The 15,997-nt window shown below is 34.3% G+C and overlaps 2 protein-coding genes across 5 annotated transcripts; both read left to right on the top strand.

Moving 5' to 3' along the window:
• The first annotated feature begins 2,130 nt into the window (after nt 1-2,130).
• Nucleotides 2,131-6,964, top strand: LOC108226660 (guanine nucleotide-binding protein subunit gamma 2). Of its 4 annotated transcripts, XR_001807692.2 has the most exons (6): nt 2,135-2,293; nt 2,380-2,544; nt 6,108-6,160; nt 6,257-6,301; nt 6,436-6,583; nt 6,694-6,964. XR_001807692.2 is itself a non-coding variant. In XM_017401665.2 (5 exons), the coding sequence occupies exons 2-5, from the start codon at nt 2,434-2,436 to the stop codon at nt 6,518-6,520; spliced, it is 294 nt and encodes a 97-aa protein (XP_017257154.1). In that variant the 5' UTR covers nt 2,131-2,270; nt 2,380-2,433; the 3' UTR covers nt 6,521-6,964. The 4 variants fall into 4 exon arrangements, 3 of the variants coding, with proteins under 3 accessions (XP_017257154.1, XP_017257145.1, XP_017257162.1); XM_017401665.2 differs by having other exon boundaries at nt 2,131-2,270; nt 6,436-6,964; XM_017401656.2 differs by having other exon boundaries at nt 6,436-6,964.
• Nucleotides 6,965-13,601: 6,637 nt separating this feature from the next.
• On the top strand, nt 13,602-15,257 carry LOC108225918 (CBL-interacting serine/threonine-protein kinase 4). Its single transcript, XM_017400874.2, has one exon. The coding sequence runs from the start codon at nt 13,728-13,730 to the stop codon at nt 15,030-15,032; it is 1,305 nt and encodes a 434-aa protein (XP_017256363.1). The 5' UTR covers nt 13,602-13,727; the 3' UTR covers nt 15,033-15,257.
• Nucleotides 15,258-15,997: the final 740 nt, after the last annotated feature.

Below are 15,997 nucleotides of genomic sequence, written 5' to 3'. Positions count from 1 at the left end.
ATTAAAATGAGAGGAAATGATAGACGAGATAACGAGATAGCGAGATAGGTATCAAATGTTTGCAGGAGCATGCATCGTGACACGTTGCGTTTTGGAGTGGACACCTGTCGGACGTGCATGTAAGGTCTTTTCCTGCTGGCAGGTTTACTCTATTTTTTGAATATAAGACAGTTTTGCTCTCTTATTTTTTATTTTAGCCTGGTTGCAGATACTTGCAATATAATTTTATGGAAGAAAATATTTTTGGTAAATAAATAATTTTATTAATGGAGATCATTGATAGGAATCCAGTCAGAACAAAATTTTCAATTGTCAACGACAATCTAATTATGAAACTGAAAATGAAGTAAAAAATTGTTATTTTGTTTTCAGATCGCTTGATACATAGATCATAATGATATATCAAACAATTGACCTTCACATAAACATCATCGGTTGTCTAACAGAATTACCAATGACATGAACTAATATCACAGTAACAAATGTCTCCTAAATATAAACAACTTTTGTTACGAAACGTGACCTCCATCCCAGAATCAACGCGAGTTTTATATATTTCCAAAGTATTAAATTCTTGTTAGAGTCCAAGAGAAACCACAAACAACCGTAACTAGGGATGGCAGTTTCGGGTAACGGTTCGTATTCGTGTCAGCAATTGGGTCGATTTCGGGTCAAGCTAAAATCACTTAAAATTGAAATTATTAGAAATGAAATTCTAGTTTCGGGTCATGTCGGGTCCAGTTCGTGTCAAAACGAGTGAGTTTCGGATCACTTTCGGGTTCTATCTCAGTAAATCGGGTTACGGGTTCGTGTCAAAAATAAGTGATTTTTGCTTAAAATTAAAAATTGAAATAGATTTTAGATGCAAGTTAAAACTTATAAGTGATTAAAATGTTTATCAATTTTATTCTTCACTACTTCTCTCTTAATTTATTAATTTGTCTTATATGCTCTATTCATTTTATTTCATTCGTTTTCTCTAACTAAATACAATATTAAAATATAAAATTTAAGAGACTGTATGGGTAAGGTTAAAATAAGCGATTTTTGCTTAAAATTAAAAATTGAAATAGATTTTAGATGCAAGTTAAAACTTATAAGTGATTAAAGTGTTTGAGAAAGCAGTAGAATAATATAATCAACTTTTTACGAAAATTTTCATAACTTTTTACACAAAAAATACAAATGAGTAATTTTGACTTTTAAACCTACAAGCGAGGCTTCTAAACTTCTGTCAAACACCTCCTAAGTTTGTCTGATGAGCTCGTCGAAAATACTTCGAGAAGCTGTTCGACTTGCTCAAAGAGTTGTTCTGAAAAATATAATCATAGCCAGAAGAAAAAGGTAGTACAAATATACGTAGACAATGCGCAGGGGCTGTTGGAAGTACCGAAAGCATTACCAAACAATTTGCGTTTGTGTAGCAGGCTGAGGCTACCAGCACCAACTCATGTTCTCCTTGAGTTCACCAGTACCGCGTGCGTGTAACGCGCTACGTTAAAGTATCTGCCGTCCCCTGCTTCCTGACTCAATCCTCCGTATGTCTCGGTCCATTGACTACAACAGTGCAGAGACCAAGCATCTACTACCTACGCGCTCCTTGTTCATTGCTTTTCACGCTACATAAGTCCGAGCAAGTTGGTTGATTATGCGGTGGTTAAGATTTATTTTTAAATTCGGAACACAATTTTTGTGCATAATGCCCAAATTATAAGTTTTTTTTGTGTGAGAACAATTATGAGCCCTTCATATATCCCACAATTATGAGCCCTTCGTATATCCCACATGTGCGATTAAAGATTCAAATAACACTATTTTTTACTGGTACAAAAGCTCACTTTTACGGAATTCCATAAAGTTTACATTGTTTAATAGTTGATGGAAATATCGAAATATTAGGTGAATACTTTTCACTTTTTAGATAAGTATTTCTTTAATTTTTTTATATTTCAAATTTCCAAAAGTAATTTTAAAAATTCCATTTGATATTCTACAGTTATGATTTTATCCATATTTATTTTCTGCCTATTATATTTTAATTTTCTTAAACCTTATATTTTCTGTATATATAAAATATTTGAAAACTAGAAAAACGATTTAAAAACCTTGTACAAAGATCCGGTCCATGCTTGCATCAGTAATTTAGCAGCACTTTTTAATCCTTCTTTCGATTCTCCCACCAAACCAAAGCATAACCAAAGGGGCTTTGAGTAGAAACAAAAGGAATTAGTAGTTAAAGTGGACTTCTCAGCACCAGAACTACTCTCCCGGTGATTACACACACACATTTTATGTACATTTCTCTTCTCCTTTGAGCTCAACTTTATTAATTTCCACTCCGTCCATTCACAATCCTAATTTATTATTATTGTTATTTAGGGTTTCAAAGTAATTGGGGTGAATTAATCTTTGAAATATCTTAGATTTTTACAAATGGATTCTGATGATTCGGAGCAGATGCGATCGGTTGTTACAGATACTAGAGGCAAACATAGAATTCTAGCCGAATTGAAGCGTCTCGAGCAAGAAGCTCGATTTCTTCAGGTCAGTTCATGTTATATTTATACAATTGTAGCAATTGTGTTGTTGCCTGGATGATTTGCTCATGTTTTGTTTACTATTTGGTGATTTCAATTGCTTGTGTTTCGCAATTTGTTGTGATTTTACTGTTTCATTAATTACGGAAGGGTATTGATTTGTAGTAGCTGTTTTCGTGTAAGTTAAAATTGGTGTGTAAGGCTTTGAGATGTTTAGAGGATATTTAGGGGTCGTGGGGAGGTTTAAAATGCTCTGACTAATTCAAAGGCTTCAACTTTTTGTAATTTTCTGTTGTATATGGGGGTGCCCTATTTGGTTTTTAAGTTATGGAATTGAGACTATATATCAGTTACGTGCTTTTCGTGGAAAGAAATGTTAATTTGTTTGGAATTCATTTCTTGCGTTAAAACATGTATTGAATGTTAAACCTAGTCAACAATTACTCGTAGAAAGAGATTATACTGATAACATAGTGATGATACATTGAACTCTCAAGTATTTGATTCTGCTTTTCTTCACTAGTAAATTTAGGCTTACCATAACTTTTGATCATAAGACATTATTAATAGTAGAGAATATGGCTGTAACTAGTAGGGCAAGTCCAATAGTCTGTTATATCCTGTTCTATGTCTATATTACGGAACATAAACTAAACTTCACCACTCCAATGTTTTCTATATCATGTGCTAAAATAGAACAATGTTATAATTTGTGTTGTATTTAGAACAAAAGATAGATGGAGCTATAATTGCTAAGATCATATTACAAAAAGTGAGATGTTTTTTAAATTGACTGGCTTCCATAGATGAGTTTGATCTGATGTGTGATCAGTGTTATCAAAAGCGGGCTTTAAGCGCAGCGAAGCGAAGCGCACCTGTTGGGCTTCGCTTATAAAAAGCCCAGAGCAAATTTAAAAGCCCTGTTTAAGCGCGCTTTTGCTGAAGCGAGAAGCTCATAAAAGCTGTGAAAAAGTGGGCTTTTGTTTAGATATGTATTTTTATTAGATCTGATATGATTTAAACAGCTGGGCTGGTATTTAACCTACTAGGCCTTTTATAACGCCCATTATAAAACAAAATTTTAGATCAAAACCTAGCCGCCTCGTCAAAATCTTCAACATATCCTCAAGAAGACCCTTTCTACTCCTCTCAGAGACACCATTGGTTCTATATTGTTAACTGATATTGATGAAAGTAATGAATGGCTAACCAGAAGGCTGAGAAGAATCTGAGAATGACTACTTATTCGATGAAGAAGATGGCTTAACATATAATGATGTTTATAATTCTTCTGGTGTTAGAGAGCCACTATATACATCAAGGTCACAATCAAGAGCTAAAAATGCAAACAGGAATTCTGGATCTACTTCTAGGCATCTAATTGATGAGATCGAGGATGAGGATGTTCAATATGAGAATGAAGAAGAGGAGATTGAGTTTGCACAGAACAGGAGTGTCGATCTTAGTTCTGATGAGGAGTGGGAGTATATGAGCGAGGAACAAGATGATGGACAAATATAAATTTTATTCCCCGCTTCATATCTTTTAGTAGTATGAAACAATGGTCTAGTTCAATATTTTAGGGCTATAAATATTAAATAGCATGTCTAGTGTTTACACATATGTTAATATATACATATATATTATTTTATATTGTGCGCTTCGTTTACAAAAGCCCGCACTTCGCTTTGCGCTTCGCACTTAAGCTATAGGAGACCCCTCGCGATTCGCTGCACTTTTTGCCTTTGATAACATTGTGTGTGATATAATACTCAATTAAGTTGTTAATCCAATTATGATTGCAAGAATAAAAAGCGATTCAATATAATATCTAAATTAAGGGCTCTTATAAAGGACTTGATTTTATATTTACTTGTGATACTCCTTTGTCACTATAACAAGGCATTACTTGAGAGTAATCTCTCTCTCTCTACATGTGTTTGTGCTGAGCTTGTTATGTAAGAAGCACATACAAATAAGTGTGGGAACTAAGAAAGCTAAAGGGTTTACTAGCTAGTTAGAGAGTTTTGTCATGATTAGGGGTGTCCTTGTACAATGTCCTTTTTTTTTATTAATTAATTAAATGTCCTGGTACAATTTCCCAAAATTATGACATTATTGTATTGCTATCTTGTGGATATTGTGAATATTTGCTTTATTAATCATACAGCCTTGTTATAAGTCACTATTTTTGAAAATACAGGCTATGAAACTTGAAAAGTGCATTGTGTGAGATATCTTACATTATATGGCCTTCCAGTAAGAAGTCTGATTTCACAATCTATTGTTGTTATAAACTTGAAGCTCAAATATAAAAAGCTCAGACAAATTATTAAACACAAAATAAGTTGATTTCCAACGCTATCCACCAAATTATGTTCCTTGCCATGAAGGAAATTTCACACATGCAATTTTCCTGGATTGCATTTTCTGGCTGTAATAGATGGAACATCCCTCTACCAACCACAAAAGGATTCCATAGCTTTAATAAAAACGAAGGTGCCTTGAACCTTTCACAATATTAATCTTATGCCTTTCAGTCTGTGATGTGTCTTTCATAAACAACTAAGAGTCCCCGTGCCTTTGTAACTGAGAGCAGGTTCCTTGAATATGTTATTCAAACAATAAGACCAGTTTCTAATTATCTTGTGTGTCACAACAAAAAAATCCACGCCGACGTTATAATTGAGCACAGCGCTATATATGACAGGTTTGTGAGAAATTAATTGGTTGATCGCATATTAATCCTAAATAAACTTGTCTATTGAAAGTAAATGCTTAAAGCACAAGTGCGTCTTGCATCTATGATCATCCTGAATATAACTACATGGCTGAAGTGAATTAATAATGCCTTATAATGACTTCTACATCTTATAAAGAAGTAGAGGCAAACCAAATACGCGCTGTATTGTTTACTAGAGAGTAGGTAATGGGGAGGGTGAATTTGCTTTCTAAGCCCGCCAGAAATTAGGAGAAATTTAGGAAAGTTTGGAAAATTTTGAGATCAACAAAAAATATAGCATTTTATTATTTTACTAGGTTATATTCCTGTGCTTCTTAAATGATGTTGATTATAGTATTTTTATTTTTGAATTTGATTGATACAGTGAATATGAATCGTAACGTAGAAGTGCATGTAGTGCAGTTCAATTTGTTGGCCTGGAATGGGTATTCTTTTCTTTGTAGACATGAACAACTCATCTATTGCCTTGGGGAACACTATTACTCTTGTTTTAGGCATCGGGTATATAATCCTTAGCTAATACATGTTCAACAATGTGATTATTTTCTCCACAGGCCCTATAATTTCATAATATTAGATAAAATGTCTTTGAATACTTTGAACTGAATGTGTTTTTCCTTTGTTCATTGCCACGAACCGGCAGAAAGCTGAAGCGCAGATTTTTGGATTACTTTACTTTCTTTTTTCCCATTTAATAATTATTCTGCCTTGATTATATCTTCTCTGAAAAGAAGCGGAATTGTTGAAAGTTGTCTCTCAAGTTGTTCTCAAATGGAATTCTGTGCTTATTAGTTTTTTTTGTAACCATTTTTCTTCTGATTAATCAGGAAGAGCTAGATCAGCTTGAGAAGTTGGAGAAAGCCTCTGCTGCATGCAACGAGTAAGTATTAGAAGATTATTACCTTGAAAATTATTTTCTTTATTGTATGATTATATTTCTTAACCTTACTCTGATTTTATTCTGTTTTGGCCTTAGACTGCTGACTATTGTGGAAACAAGCCCTGACCCGTTGCTGCCATTGTAATACTCCACGTGCTTTTATTAATATTTTTGTTTAATATTATAGTCTTGCTTTTTTATCTGTTAGACTTTGCAAATTATACCTGCTCTCTGCTCTTGTTTGTACTGTGTACTAAGTTTTTTTCTTTTTGCAGAACGAAAGGTCCCACTAATCCAACATGGGATCGTTGGTTTGAAAGGCCTCACGATCCATCAGGCTGCAGATGTTGGATATTGTGACTATCTTCTTAATATTAAGTGTGTTGCGTTGGAAGAGGTTTCGGAAATCGGTGTATACAGCATGTGAGTTACACAACCTCTTTTGGCAAAGTTCAAACAGGCTGTTCTACTTGTGCAGAATTTATTTCCTTTTATCATTAGCTAGATCAAGTTTCTCTCTGATTGAAATGCAGAGTTGTGCAGATATGATAACATTCTCCCAGTACATTGACATCCCCTGGTAAATCTCTAGATTATCGAACATTTGAACTTGTGTTGCAGCCTATCAAGTCAATACAAAAATTTAAGTTGGTTACTTTCTTCCTAAAGACCTGGATGATATAGGCAATTTGGTAGAAGTGCATTTTATGATTTGATTTGACTTCAATGTTGGTCTTCCAAGTTCCAAGCTTGTGCCGGCTGGTGTTACATAGCAGAAATTTTTATACTTGTTTGATTATTGCATATTTCCATCAAAACAAAGAAATGTTGCTATTTTGGAATTCTGCGTCTCGTACAAAAGTGCTTACAGGAATCCATACATCTAACATCAAAGCCTACTTGTTTTCCATCTTATTATAATTTTAGTTTCAAACTGGCTCTTTTTTTATGTATTTTTTATTTTTTTAACTCTAGATGAAATATGTCTGCAATTGCCAAAAAGTAGTGATTACTCACTTTAATAATTTAGGTAGTGTATTTTTTTTTGTTTGGTTGATTGTCAAGTCGTGTCTTGTAATCTCATGGAAGCTTAAACGTCTTTATTAAGAACAAAAGGTTAGGGTTTAGGAGATTTAAGAGTACATGATTATGTTTCAAGCTTAGGCCTAACAAGTCACCCCTGGTACGAATTATAATTATAATAAAAATAGAATTTGTACGACTTTCGGCACATCTACCGGGCTATGACTATCACAGCAGGATTATTGGACTTCAATGCAGGCCAAGCTGCATTATTACGCTGAAAACCCAGACCAGATGCAATCTGCCTTGTTTAGTTGCCTTCTCAGATTCTCCCTTCGGCCTTGGAACAGTCCAATTCATACCATAACGAGCTAGTAAAAGTGTTGCCAAATCTACAGATGTTGTGTTCACTTGAACGGAGATGAAATGATATGAGAATTGAATGAAATTTGTATTCTTAAGTGAACGGAATGGAAATGGAATAATCAGGTAATTAAATGAAATTTGTATTCTAAATTAAAATATTTTAAAAAATATATATAATTTTCAGTGCTTTTTTCATTTGGTCTTCAATACAAAAAATTTAAACTATTTTCATAAACTTTCTTTTTTCTCTATTAAATTTACTTATAATTTATCATTCCCATTCCATGTAGCTTTATAATTTTTGCTTCTAACTTCTAAAGATCTTTTTTTAACCCATCGAACTAAGCTGCCCCGCTCCCATCTATGAGTCTATCTCATCAACCCATCAAAACAAGCTGCCCCCGCTCCATATCTATGAGTCATCTCATAGCTTCATACTTTCGATTCTTAAGTCATTATTCATAGCTTAACAAAGATCAAACTCAGAACCCAATACGATACAGTAAAAGACATAGATTATACGTTACCCTGATAAAATGACAAATTAACGACAAAGTCCACTTGCTTAAATATATGAGTAGTTACATTTCACGTCACTGTTTCGATGATATAATGTAGGGGTGTACACAATTTGGTAAAACCGACCAAACCAATCCGAACCGATCATTTTTCGACCAAACCAACCCGAATTTTTTGAACCTGATATGTATTTGATTTAAAAAAATATAAACCCGATTTAATTGGGTTGGTTACGGGTTTGAGTTTTTTTTGCCCGAACCAAACCAACCCGAATAAAAAATAGAATATTTTAAATATTATATATATGCATAGCCCAGCACCTCGAATATATTTTTTTATAAACAAAATTTATTTATTAAAACCATCTCTTAGAAGGGAGTAGCTACGTCAATGACCAAACAACATAGGAACCATTACTGTAACCTATTAGTTTATTACACAGACCCTGCATATTACTACCAGAACAACCTAAGACACATACTGAAACATCCAAGGGGACATCCAAAGATAAAGTTTCTTAACCTGTATATATCATAAAATTTATTATGAAATATTTAAATTATTAGTCGTATATGTTTCAGTTTTACCTAGTAGTCTGATATGATTATACTGGTATGCATAGGAGAGTTGAGCATCTGTTCAAATTTTTTTATATATATTAATAAACCGACTAACCGATCCAAACCGAAACACTACAAATCGGTTTGGTTTTAGGGTTTACACGGTTCGGGTTGGTTTTAAATTTTGATAACCCGATTTAATTGGGTTGGGTTGTTAAATTCCGGTAAACCGGCCAACCCGAACCGTGTACACCCCTAATATAATGGTTAAAAATGCAAAATATCTACGTACATAGCTACTCCCGAGTTTTTAACTAGAGAATAGAATAGAACTCAAAAGAGGATAAAAAAGAGAGGTGATATAAAAATTCAACCGAGATCTTTTATGTGCTCCGGAATTTTTAATTTGGAAGAAATTTTTTTTTCTTTAAGAAAAGATGTATATTGAAATCATAAAACATTGGCTGAATTTTACATCAAATATAAAAAAGTGGTCAAATCATAAATTATAAATCATAAAAGTGGTAAATATAAATTTTACCCTGAATTTTAGTGGCTTATAGGGGTTTTGAGTGTTATGGTGTTATGCTTTTAGGACAAGACTCAGGTGCAACAGTTCAGATCATCCATGGACAGATGCATTGCCGATAGAGGTGAGTCCCATGTGTTAGAAATCATGGGCCAAGGTACAATTTACTTATAGTTCACACAAAATTTTGTCATACACTAAGTCGAGGGTCTCACGGAAACAGCCTCCTTACTCTAAATGAGTAGGAGCATGATCTGCATACATTTTACCTTCCCCAGACCCTGGTCTAAGCGAAATATACCGGGTTTGTTTGGTTTGATTTTATAAAAAAGTGGTCAAATTTTCAAGTTCGTAGATTAATGCTCAGTTTTAATTTTATGAATTTGAAATTATCGTAATCTGATCATTACGATAGCTGATTCACGACGAGGCACAGAGAGATTTGAGATAATTCGAACGTCGTGCAGCATGACTTTAGGATAATTAGATGGGTACGAACACGTATTAAATCCTTCCACTTATCCACTACCTGATATATATATTATCAAAACATCAATATTTTCACATAATAAATATATTTAATATAATTATATATCTAGGACAAAAGATTCGCTGCTCATAATGTCTGCATCTCGTACTGTAATATCCAATTTTCCGATTGCGAGATATAGGAGGGGACCAGAACACTGGCTGGTTTATTTCTTAGTTTTCTTTATTTTGACAAAACTGACAATTTAAATTTTTAGTTGGAAACAAACCCTGGCTATAAACGTACAAATCAATCGCAAGTCATTTTAAAAGCAAGAAATAGTGGGCGAAAGTGACTATATATCTTAATTTGCGGTCCAGAGCACTTGAAAATCTATTAGTGTCTTGTTATTCATCCAATTTGGGGTGAACAATGATGAGGACAGATAAGGAATATACATCATATAAAATTATGGGTTATTATTGGTTGTAAGTTTATCATATGTCATTTTGCATGAAGTATATACTATTCTACCTCATCTTCTCTTATTAATAATACATTTTGTAGAAGGTAAAGTATTATTTCAAGTTACATCATGTCTATTTTTCTAAAGGCTAGATTATAGTTGGCTACTACCCACTGGTTGGTGAAGTTAAAATGAGTGTTGAGGTTGATTAAATATCTTGGATTTTTTGGGGCTCCTTGGGGACCCGTTGATGTCATATTGTGAAGTTTAGAAGGTTTTGTAGCGTTGTCCCGTTGAGATCCGTAGTAGAAAATTTTGATAAATGGTCAGGTTAGTATTAATTAAGTATGAAAATATAACCTTTTTTTAAAAAATTCTCTTATATATTATTCTTAGCTTTTTTTTATATTTAACAAAATACTTAATTTATCAATGAAAACCCTACGGTGGCAAGCGTTACGATTAAGACACGTAAAATTAGGTGTCCAAATATCATATATTAAAATAGAGTAAATTATAAAGTGGTGGGCGTAGCTTTCTAAATATTACACGATGTTGGTTGGAATTTAAAAACTACGTAATGGCGGCCAAAGTTTACTTTCATCTTTTAATAAGGTTTTAATTTTCCTCCGTTAACTTCAAAAAATAAAAGAGCAAACGGCAAAATGGTGGTTGTAGTTTTACAAATTTCGCAAAAATATTGATGGGATTTCCACCACTTTATCATTTATTCTTTTTTTTTTTCTAGAGTTAATGGAGGAAAATTAACGGAAGTTCAAAGCCACCACCATCTTGTAAAAATTTAGAACACTACGGCAACTATTTTATTGTTTAGTCATTAAAATACTGAAAAAGTTGAAAGACGACAATGTGCCTGTTTGGCTTCTGATTTTAAGTATTTCTTTTCTCGAGAAGCCAGCTTCTGCTTTTCTTGACCTATTTGTGTAAAAAGTTCAGAAACACTTAAAATAAGTTGAAAATGTTAGCTTTTATTTCAAGACTTCTATTAATTTTCAAACAATTTAATCACTTATAAGTCTTAATTTGCTTCCAACTTTTACTTATTTTTTTTACTTTAAACAAGAAGAACTTCTTTTAAACTCACTTAAACAGTCTCACTGTCGAGATCATTTTTCGGCTGGCTACTAGCTAGGCTGCTGCCTGGTTGGGTCGAAAATATGTACTCCCTCCGTCTCCCTGAGTAGTATGCATTGAGGGACGGAGACGCGGCACAGACTTTAATGCTCCTATAAAGTGTAGTTGTGTAATTTATTTTTAAAATTTTCTTTTTTTGAATTAAAGTTTGGATGTTATATTTTTATACAGAAAAAGATTCTCTCAAAAATAAGTTACAGAACTATATTTTATAAGAGCATTGAAATGTGTATCGAACAGTTAAAAAGAAACGTGTACAATTAAATGGGACAGAGGAAGTAAGCGAGATGCATGCATCAAATTAGTCGAATAAAAATTACTATTGTAATACGATCCATAACAAATGAGCAAAATGAGCGCAGTACCTTCGGATACTGCGGAAAAGTGAAAACTCACGAATAAATCAGTGTCGACCGAGTATTCTGTCGTGTGAAATCCGTGAATAGAAACAGGAAAAGGCAAGTTAAAATATGTTATCTCATCTAGTTGATGATTATCAAGAGGCGACTAAGTTTGGGTGGCCAACTTGAACAAATATCTTTTTTTGATTTTATGATTACAAATTTCACATCTCTGTTGCTGGTGGACTCATGTTAACTGCTAGCCACTGTTTTCGCCTTTACTGTATTCAACTTTTGTCAATTTTCACGTGTATAAACCCGCATGTCTTTGTCATTATTCTACGTATCTTTTTATCTAGATTCGAATTTTATATATCTCATCACTTATCAGCTAACCCACTGCAAATTAGAATCGTTAGAGCAAGTCCAACAATGTCCTAGTTAGAGCCCCAAATATAATATAAAATATGATGTCCTAGTGATTTAGGACATGGTTATGTAAGTTCAACTCCAACAATGTGCCTTATTTTCAATATATGTTTAATATTTTATTATTAAAGTCTTCCTTTCATCATTAAAACACAATATAAAGTAGAGAGAGAAAGAGGATGGATATAAAATTTTATATTAAAATATTGGATAGGGCAAGGAGAGAGGTGCCTTATTAATAGGGCTTGAAGAGATTGTCCTAGTGATATAAGGCATCACTAGGACACTCTTGGATCAACATTTTTCATCAAGTGCCTTAAATTATAACTTAAGACAAGTTATAGGGCTTCTCTTGGACTTGCTCTTAGTTCTAATATTCCCAAACTACTTTGAGTATAAACTAGAGTAAGTGATAAAGTGATGATCATAAATTTTTCAAAATTTACAAGATGGAGGCTGGTGTTTAAAAATTACATAATGGTGGTCGGAGTTTACTTCTGCCTTTTAATAAGGCGGCGACCGTGAACCTTCGTTAATATTTTCCCGTTAACTCTAAAAAATAAAAGAGTAAATGATAAAATGATGATCGTAGTTTTTTAAATTTTACAAAATGTTGGCCGGATTTTCATTACTTTGTCGTTTATTCTTTTAGTTTTTGGAGTTAACGGAGGAAACTTAACAAAAGTTGACGGCCGCTACCTTATTAAAAGGGTGGAAGTAAACTCCGGATAATTTTTACAGTACAGCCACCATCTTATAAATTTTTGTAAAACAACAGACTTCCTTTTGTCATTTACTCCATAAATTATAAGCAAAAATTAATATCAGTTTTTTTAATTAAACGAGAGAATCCAACTCGAGATCACCTATAGGAGCTGCATACATGACATTTAGATTAAGTTGTAATTACATTTAGATCACGTGAATTGAAACAGAAGCAGCGCCGAAATACGTGAAAGCTGGAGTGTGCATGACTGAAATCAAAATTGTGCACCAAGGAAGCTTCTTGCGGTGATGCAGATAGTGCAGTGTAATGAAATCTTCTTTAATCCGTCTCATTTAATTAATTAACTACCGACTTTACGCTTTACGTGATTAACAAAATATATACATTGATAATAATATATTATAAAATTGGTTGATTAACAATTTACAACGAAACTCCAAAACTCACATTTATACGTATTATATAAGTTAATATTATTATTTTTACCAAGTGCATTGCGTTCATACTTTCCCACACATACGTGATATAATAATAAATTAGAGGCTTTTAATGAATACATGAATATTTTATTTTATTTTGTACGGATACAATTAATTCGGTTTTAAACAAAACGCCTTAGTTACGACAAGTATACATGCGTAACCACGATCATACAAATAATGAAAACGAATTATAGTCCTAGGTTGATTTCAACCGCTAAACAGCAATTAATGATGATACAAAACTAAACTAATTTAAATTAGTCGGTCCGAAAATATAAACTAAGTTTACACCAACACAAAACGAGTAACAAACGTTAGACGACAGTTCGAATCCAACTGGGTCACTGCTATATTCCCCCTTATAAAAACAAACTCACCAGCTTCACATTCTATATTCCATGCACTCCCCCTCCTGTCACTGTATGCATTCATAGAAATATCAGCCTTGTATTATTTACACTACATCGTCAAACTGTTCGCGAACTGCTCGACTCGTAAATCATGAACCGGACTTCTAGTTCTCTTCGAAGAACTAGCAGTAGCAGCGGAAGTGGAGGGATAATTCTCGAAAAATATCAGCTAGGCCAAATTCTCGGACGTGGCAGCTTTGCGAAAGTCTATAGAGCTCAAAATTTGGGAGATAATTCGTCGGTTGCGATTAAAATTATCGAAAAACCGGCGAAATCTGATCCTACCATGGAGAATTTGTTGGTCCGTGAAGTTGCGGCGATGCGGAAGCTTAATGATCATCCAAATATATTAAATCTTCACGAAGTCATGGCTACGAAGTCGAAGATTTATCTGGTGATGGAGCTGGCCGAAGGCGGTGAGCTTTTTGCGCAGATAAGTCGTCGCGGTAAGATGAATGAGAGCGTGGCGCGGAGGTATTTTCAGCAGCTGATATCGGCGTTACGTTTTTGTCATGCTAATGGTGTTGCGCATAGAGATTTGAAGCCGCAGAATTTGTTGCTTGATAAGCAAGGAACGTTGAAGGTTTCGGATTTCGGGCTTTCGGCCTTGCCTGATCAGGCTAAGAATGGATTGTTGTACACGGCTTGTGGGACTCCGGCTTATACAGCTCCTGAGGTTGTTAGGAGAAGCGGTTATGATGGTGCCAAAGCGGATGCTTTTTCGTGTGGGGTAATTTTGTTTGTGTTTTTGTCAGGGTTTTTGCCTTTTGATGATGCTAATTTGGGGAATATGTATAAGAGGATTTATAAGAGGGAGGTTGTGTTTCCTAATTGGATTTCAAAGGGCGCGAGGAACGTGATTTATAAGTTGCTTGATCCGAATCCTAATACGAGGATGACAATGGAGGGGGTGATGAGTACTAATTGGTTTAGCAAGTCGTTGAAGGTGGAGACAGAGGTGGATAAATTGGGGGTTTTGTTGGGTAAGGATTGTAAGAATGATGGGAGTGTTAATGCGTTTGATATAATTATGATGTCGTCGGGGTTGGATTTGTCAGGTCTTTTTGAAGCGGATTTGAGTAAGAAGGAGAGGAGGTTTACTTCTAGAGGTTCGATGAAGGAAATTGAGGAAAGAGTTGGGAGAGTTAGTGAGGAATTGGGGTATAAAATGGAGAAAGGAAAGGGTAGAGAGATGGGGTTGGTGAAAGGGAAGATTATTCTTCTGGTAAGGATTTTGGAGCTGGTAACAAAAATGGGGCTTTTGATGGTGGAAATGGAAGTTATTAGCGACGGTGATGAGGTTGAGAAGGGTTGTGATCAGTTGGAACAGTTTAAGGTCGGACTTGGAGACATAGTTGTTTCTTGGCATAATAATGATGTTGTTGTTAACGGATGAGATATTGCAAGATTAACGTGCTGGAATAGAGGGATCTTGTTAGGGCGGTGACAAATTGGCAGTGATGGTGAGCTCCTGATCTGCATAATTTGACATGTACATATCTTGGTAGCGATGATCAAAGATCTTATCAGTTTTGTGAGCTTAGTTTGATGGTGTAACGCCACATATAGTTTCATGTTGTACATTAAAATTTGTTTATAGTTCAATTCTCTTTGTCTAGAACTGATTGATCTAAATTACTATACGCCATCTATTTCTTACAAGTTTCTGATATTCTGGGTTGCATATATATGAAAAACCGAAGATCTTGGCCTCTTAAGCTTGACAATTTCCATCTTAAATTCATTCAAAAGCTTGCGTGTTACTAAGCCTAAAAACCGAATAACTTTTTTCTGGGCAGAAAGCTATAAACTGGTAAACTGCCAGAGTTTTCTTGCACAAGTTCTAAATTCTGCAGCCTTTGATTACTCTGAAAGGCCAACTTAAGCCAGGAATTTGCTCTTTTCTGCCTAGTGCCTTCGTGTTAAGACTCAAAAAACTGATACCTACAGTTGCTTGTAAAGCACAATTATTATTTTCATTTTCTGGGACAGACTCACAACTTGAAGTTGGACTCCAGTGAACTTGATTCCAGGGGATGCCTCTTTACCAGTGGGCTAAACCAGGAGCAAAATGAAACTGAGTGCCAATAATTTTCAATTGCTCTGAATTATTATTAAAATAGATAATCAGAGAGAATTTAACAGCCTGCCTGCCCACCTCAGCAACAAAATTGCTAACCTACCCAAGTTCAATGATATATGGTTACAAAAATCATAATGCACAACTGGGCATGCACATGCTGGTTTGCTAAGCAAGTCTGTTTTTCATTATACGCAGGAAGATGACCCATGTTGCAGGATTGTCATACCAAGATGCTAATAATGTATAGAGGTCCCTTAGTAAAATATGATAACAGTTTA

Source organism: Daucus carota, chromosome 1 (genome assembly GCF_001625215.2).
Source record: "Daucus carota subsp. sativus chromosome 1, DH1 v3.0, whole genome shotgun sequence".
In the NCBI taxonomy this organism is placed as follows: domain Eukaryota; kingdom Viridiplantae; phylum Streptophyta; class Magnoliopsida; order Apiales; family Apiaceae; genus Daucus; species Daucus carota.
This window is presented reverse-complemented; position numbering and strand designations above follow the sequence as displayed.

Coding starts and splice junctions, on each gene's coding strand:
- LOC108225918 (XM_017400874.2), top strand. CDS start 13,728: ATGAACCGGACTTCTAGTTCTCTTCGAAGAACTAGCAGTAGCAGCGGA.
- LOC108226660 (XM_017401665.2), top strand. CDS start 2,434: ATGGATTCTGATGATTCGGAGCAGATGCGATCGGTTGTTACAGATACT. Junction 2,545..6,107: donor AAGAAGCTCGATTTCTTCAG/GTCAGTTCATGT, acceptor CTGATTAATCAG/GAAGAGCTAGATCAGCTTGA. Junction 6,161..6,256: donor GCCTCTGCTGCATGCAACGA/GTAAGTATTAGA, acceptor TTTTGGCCTTAG/ACTGCTGACTATTGTGGAAA.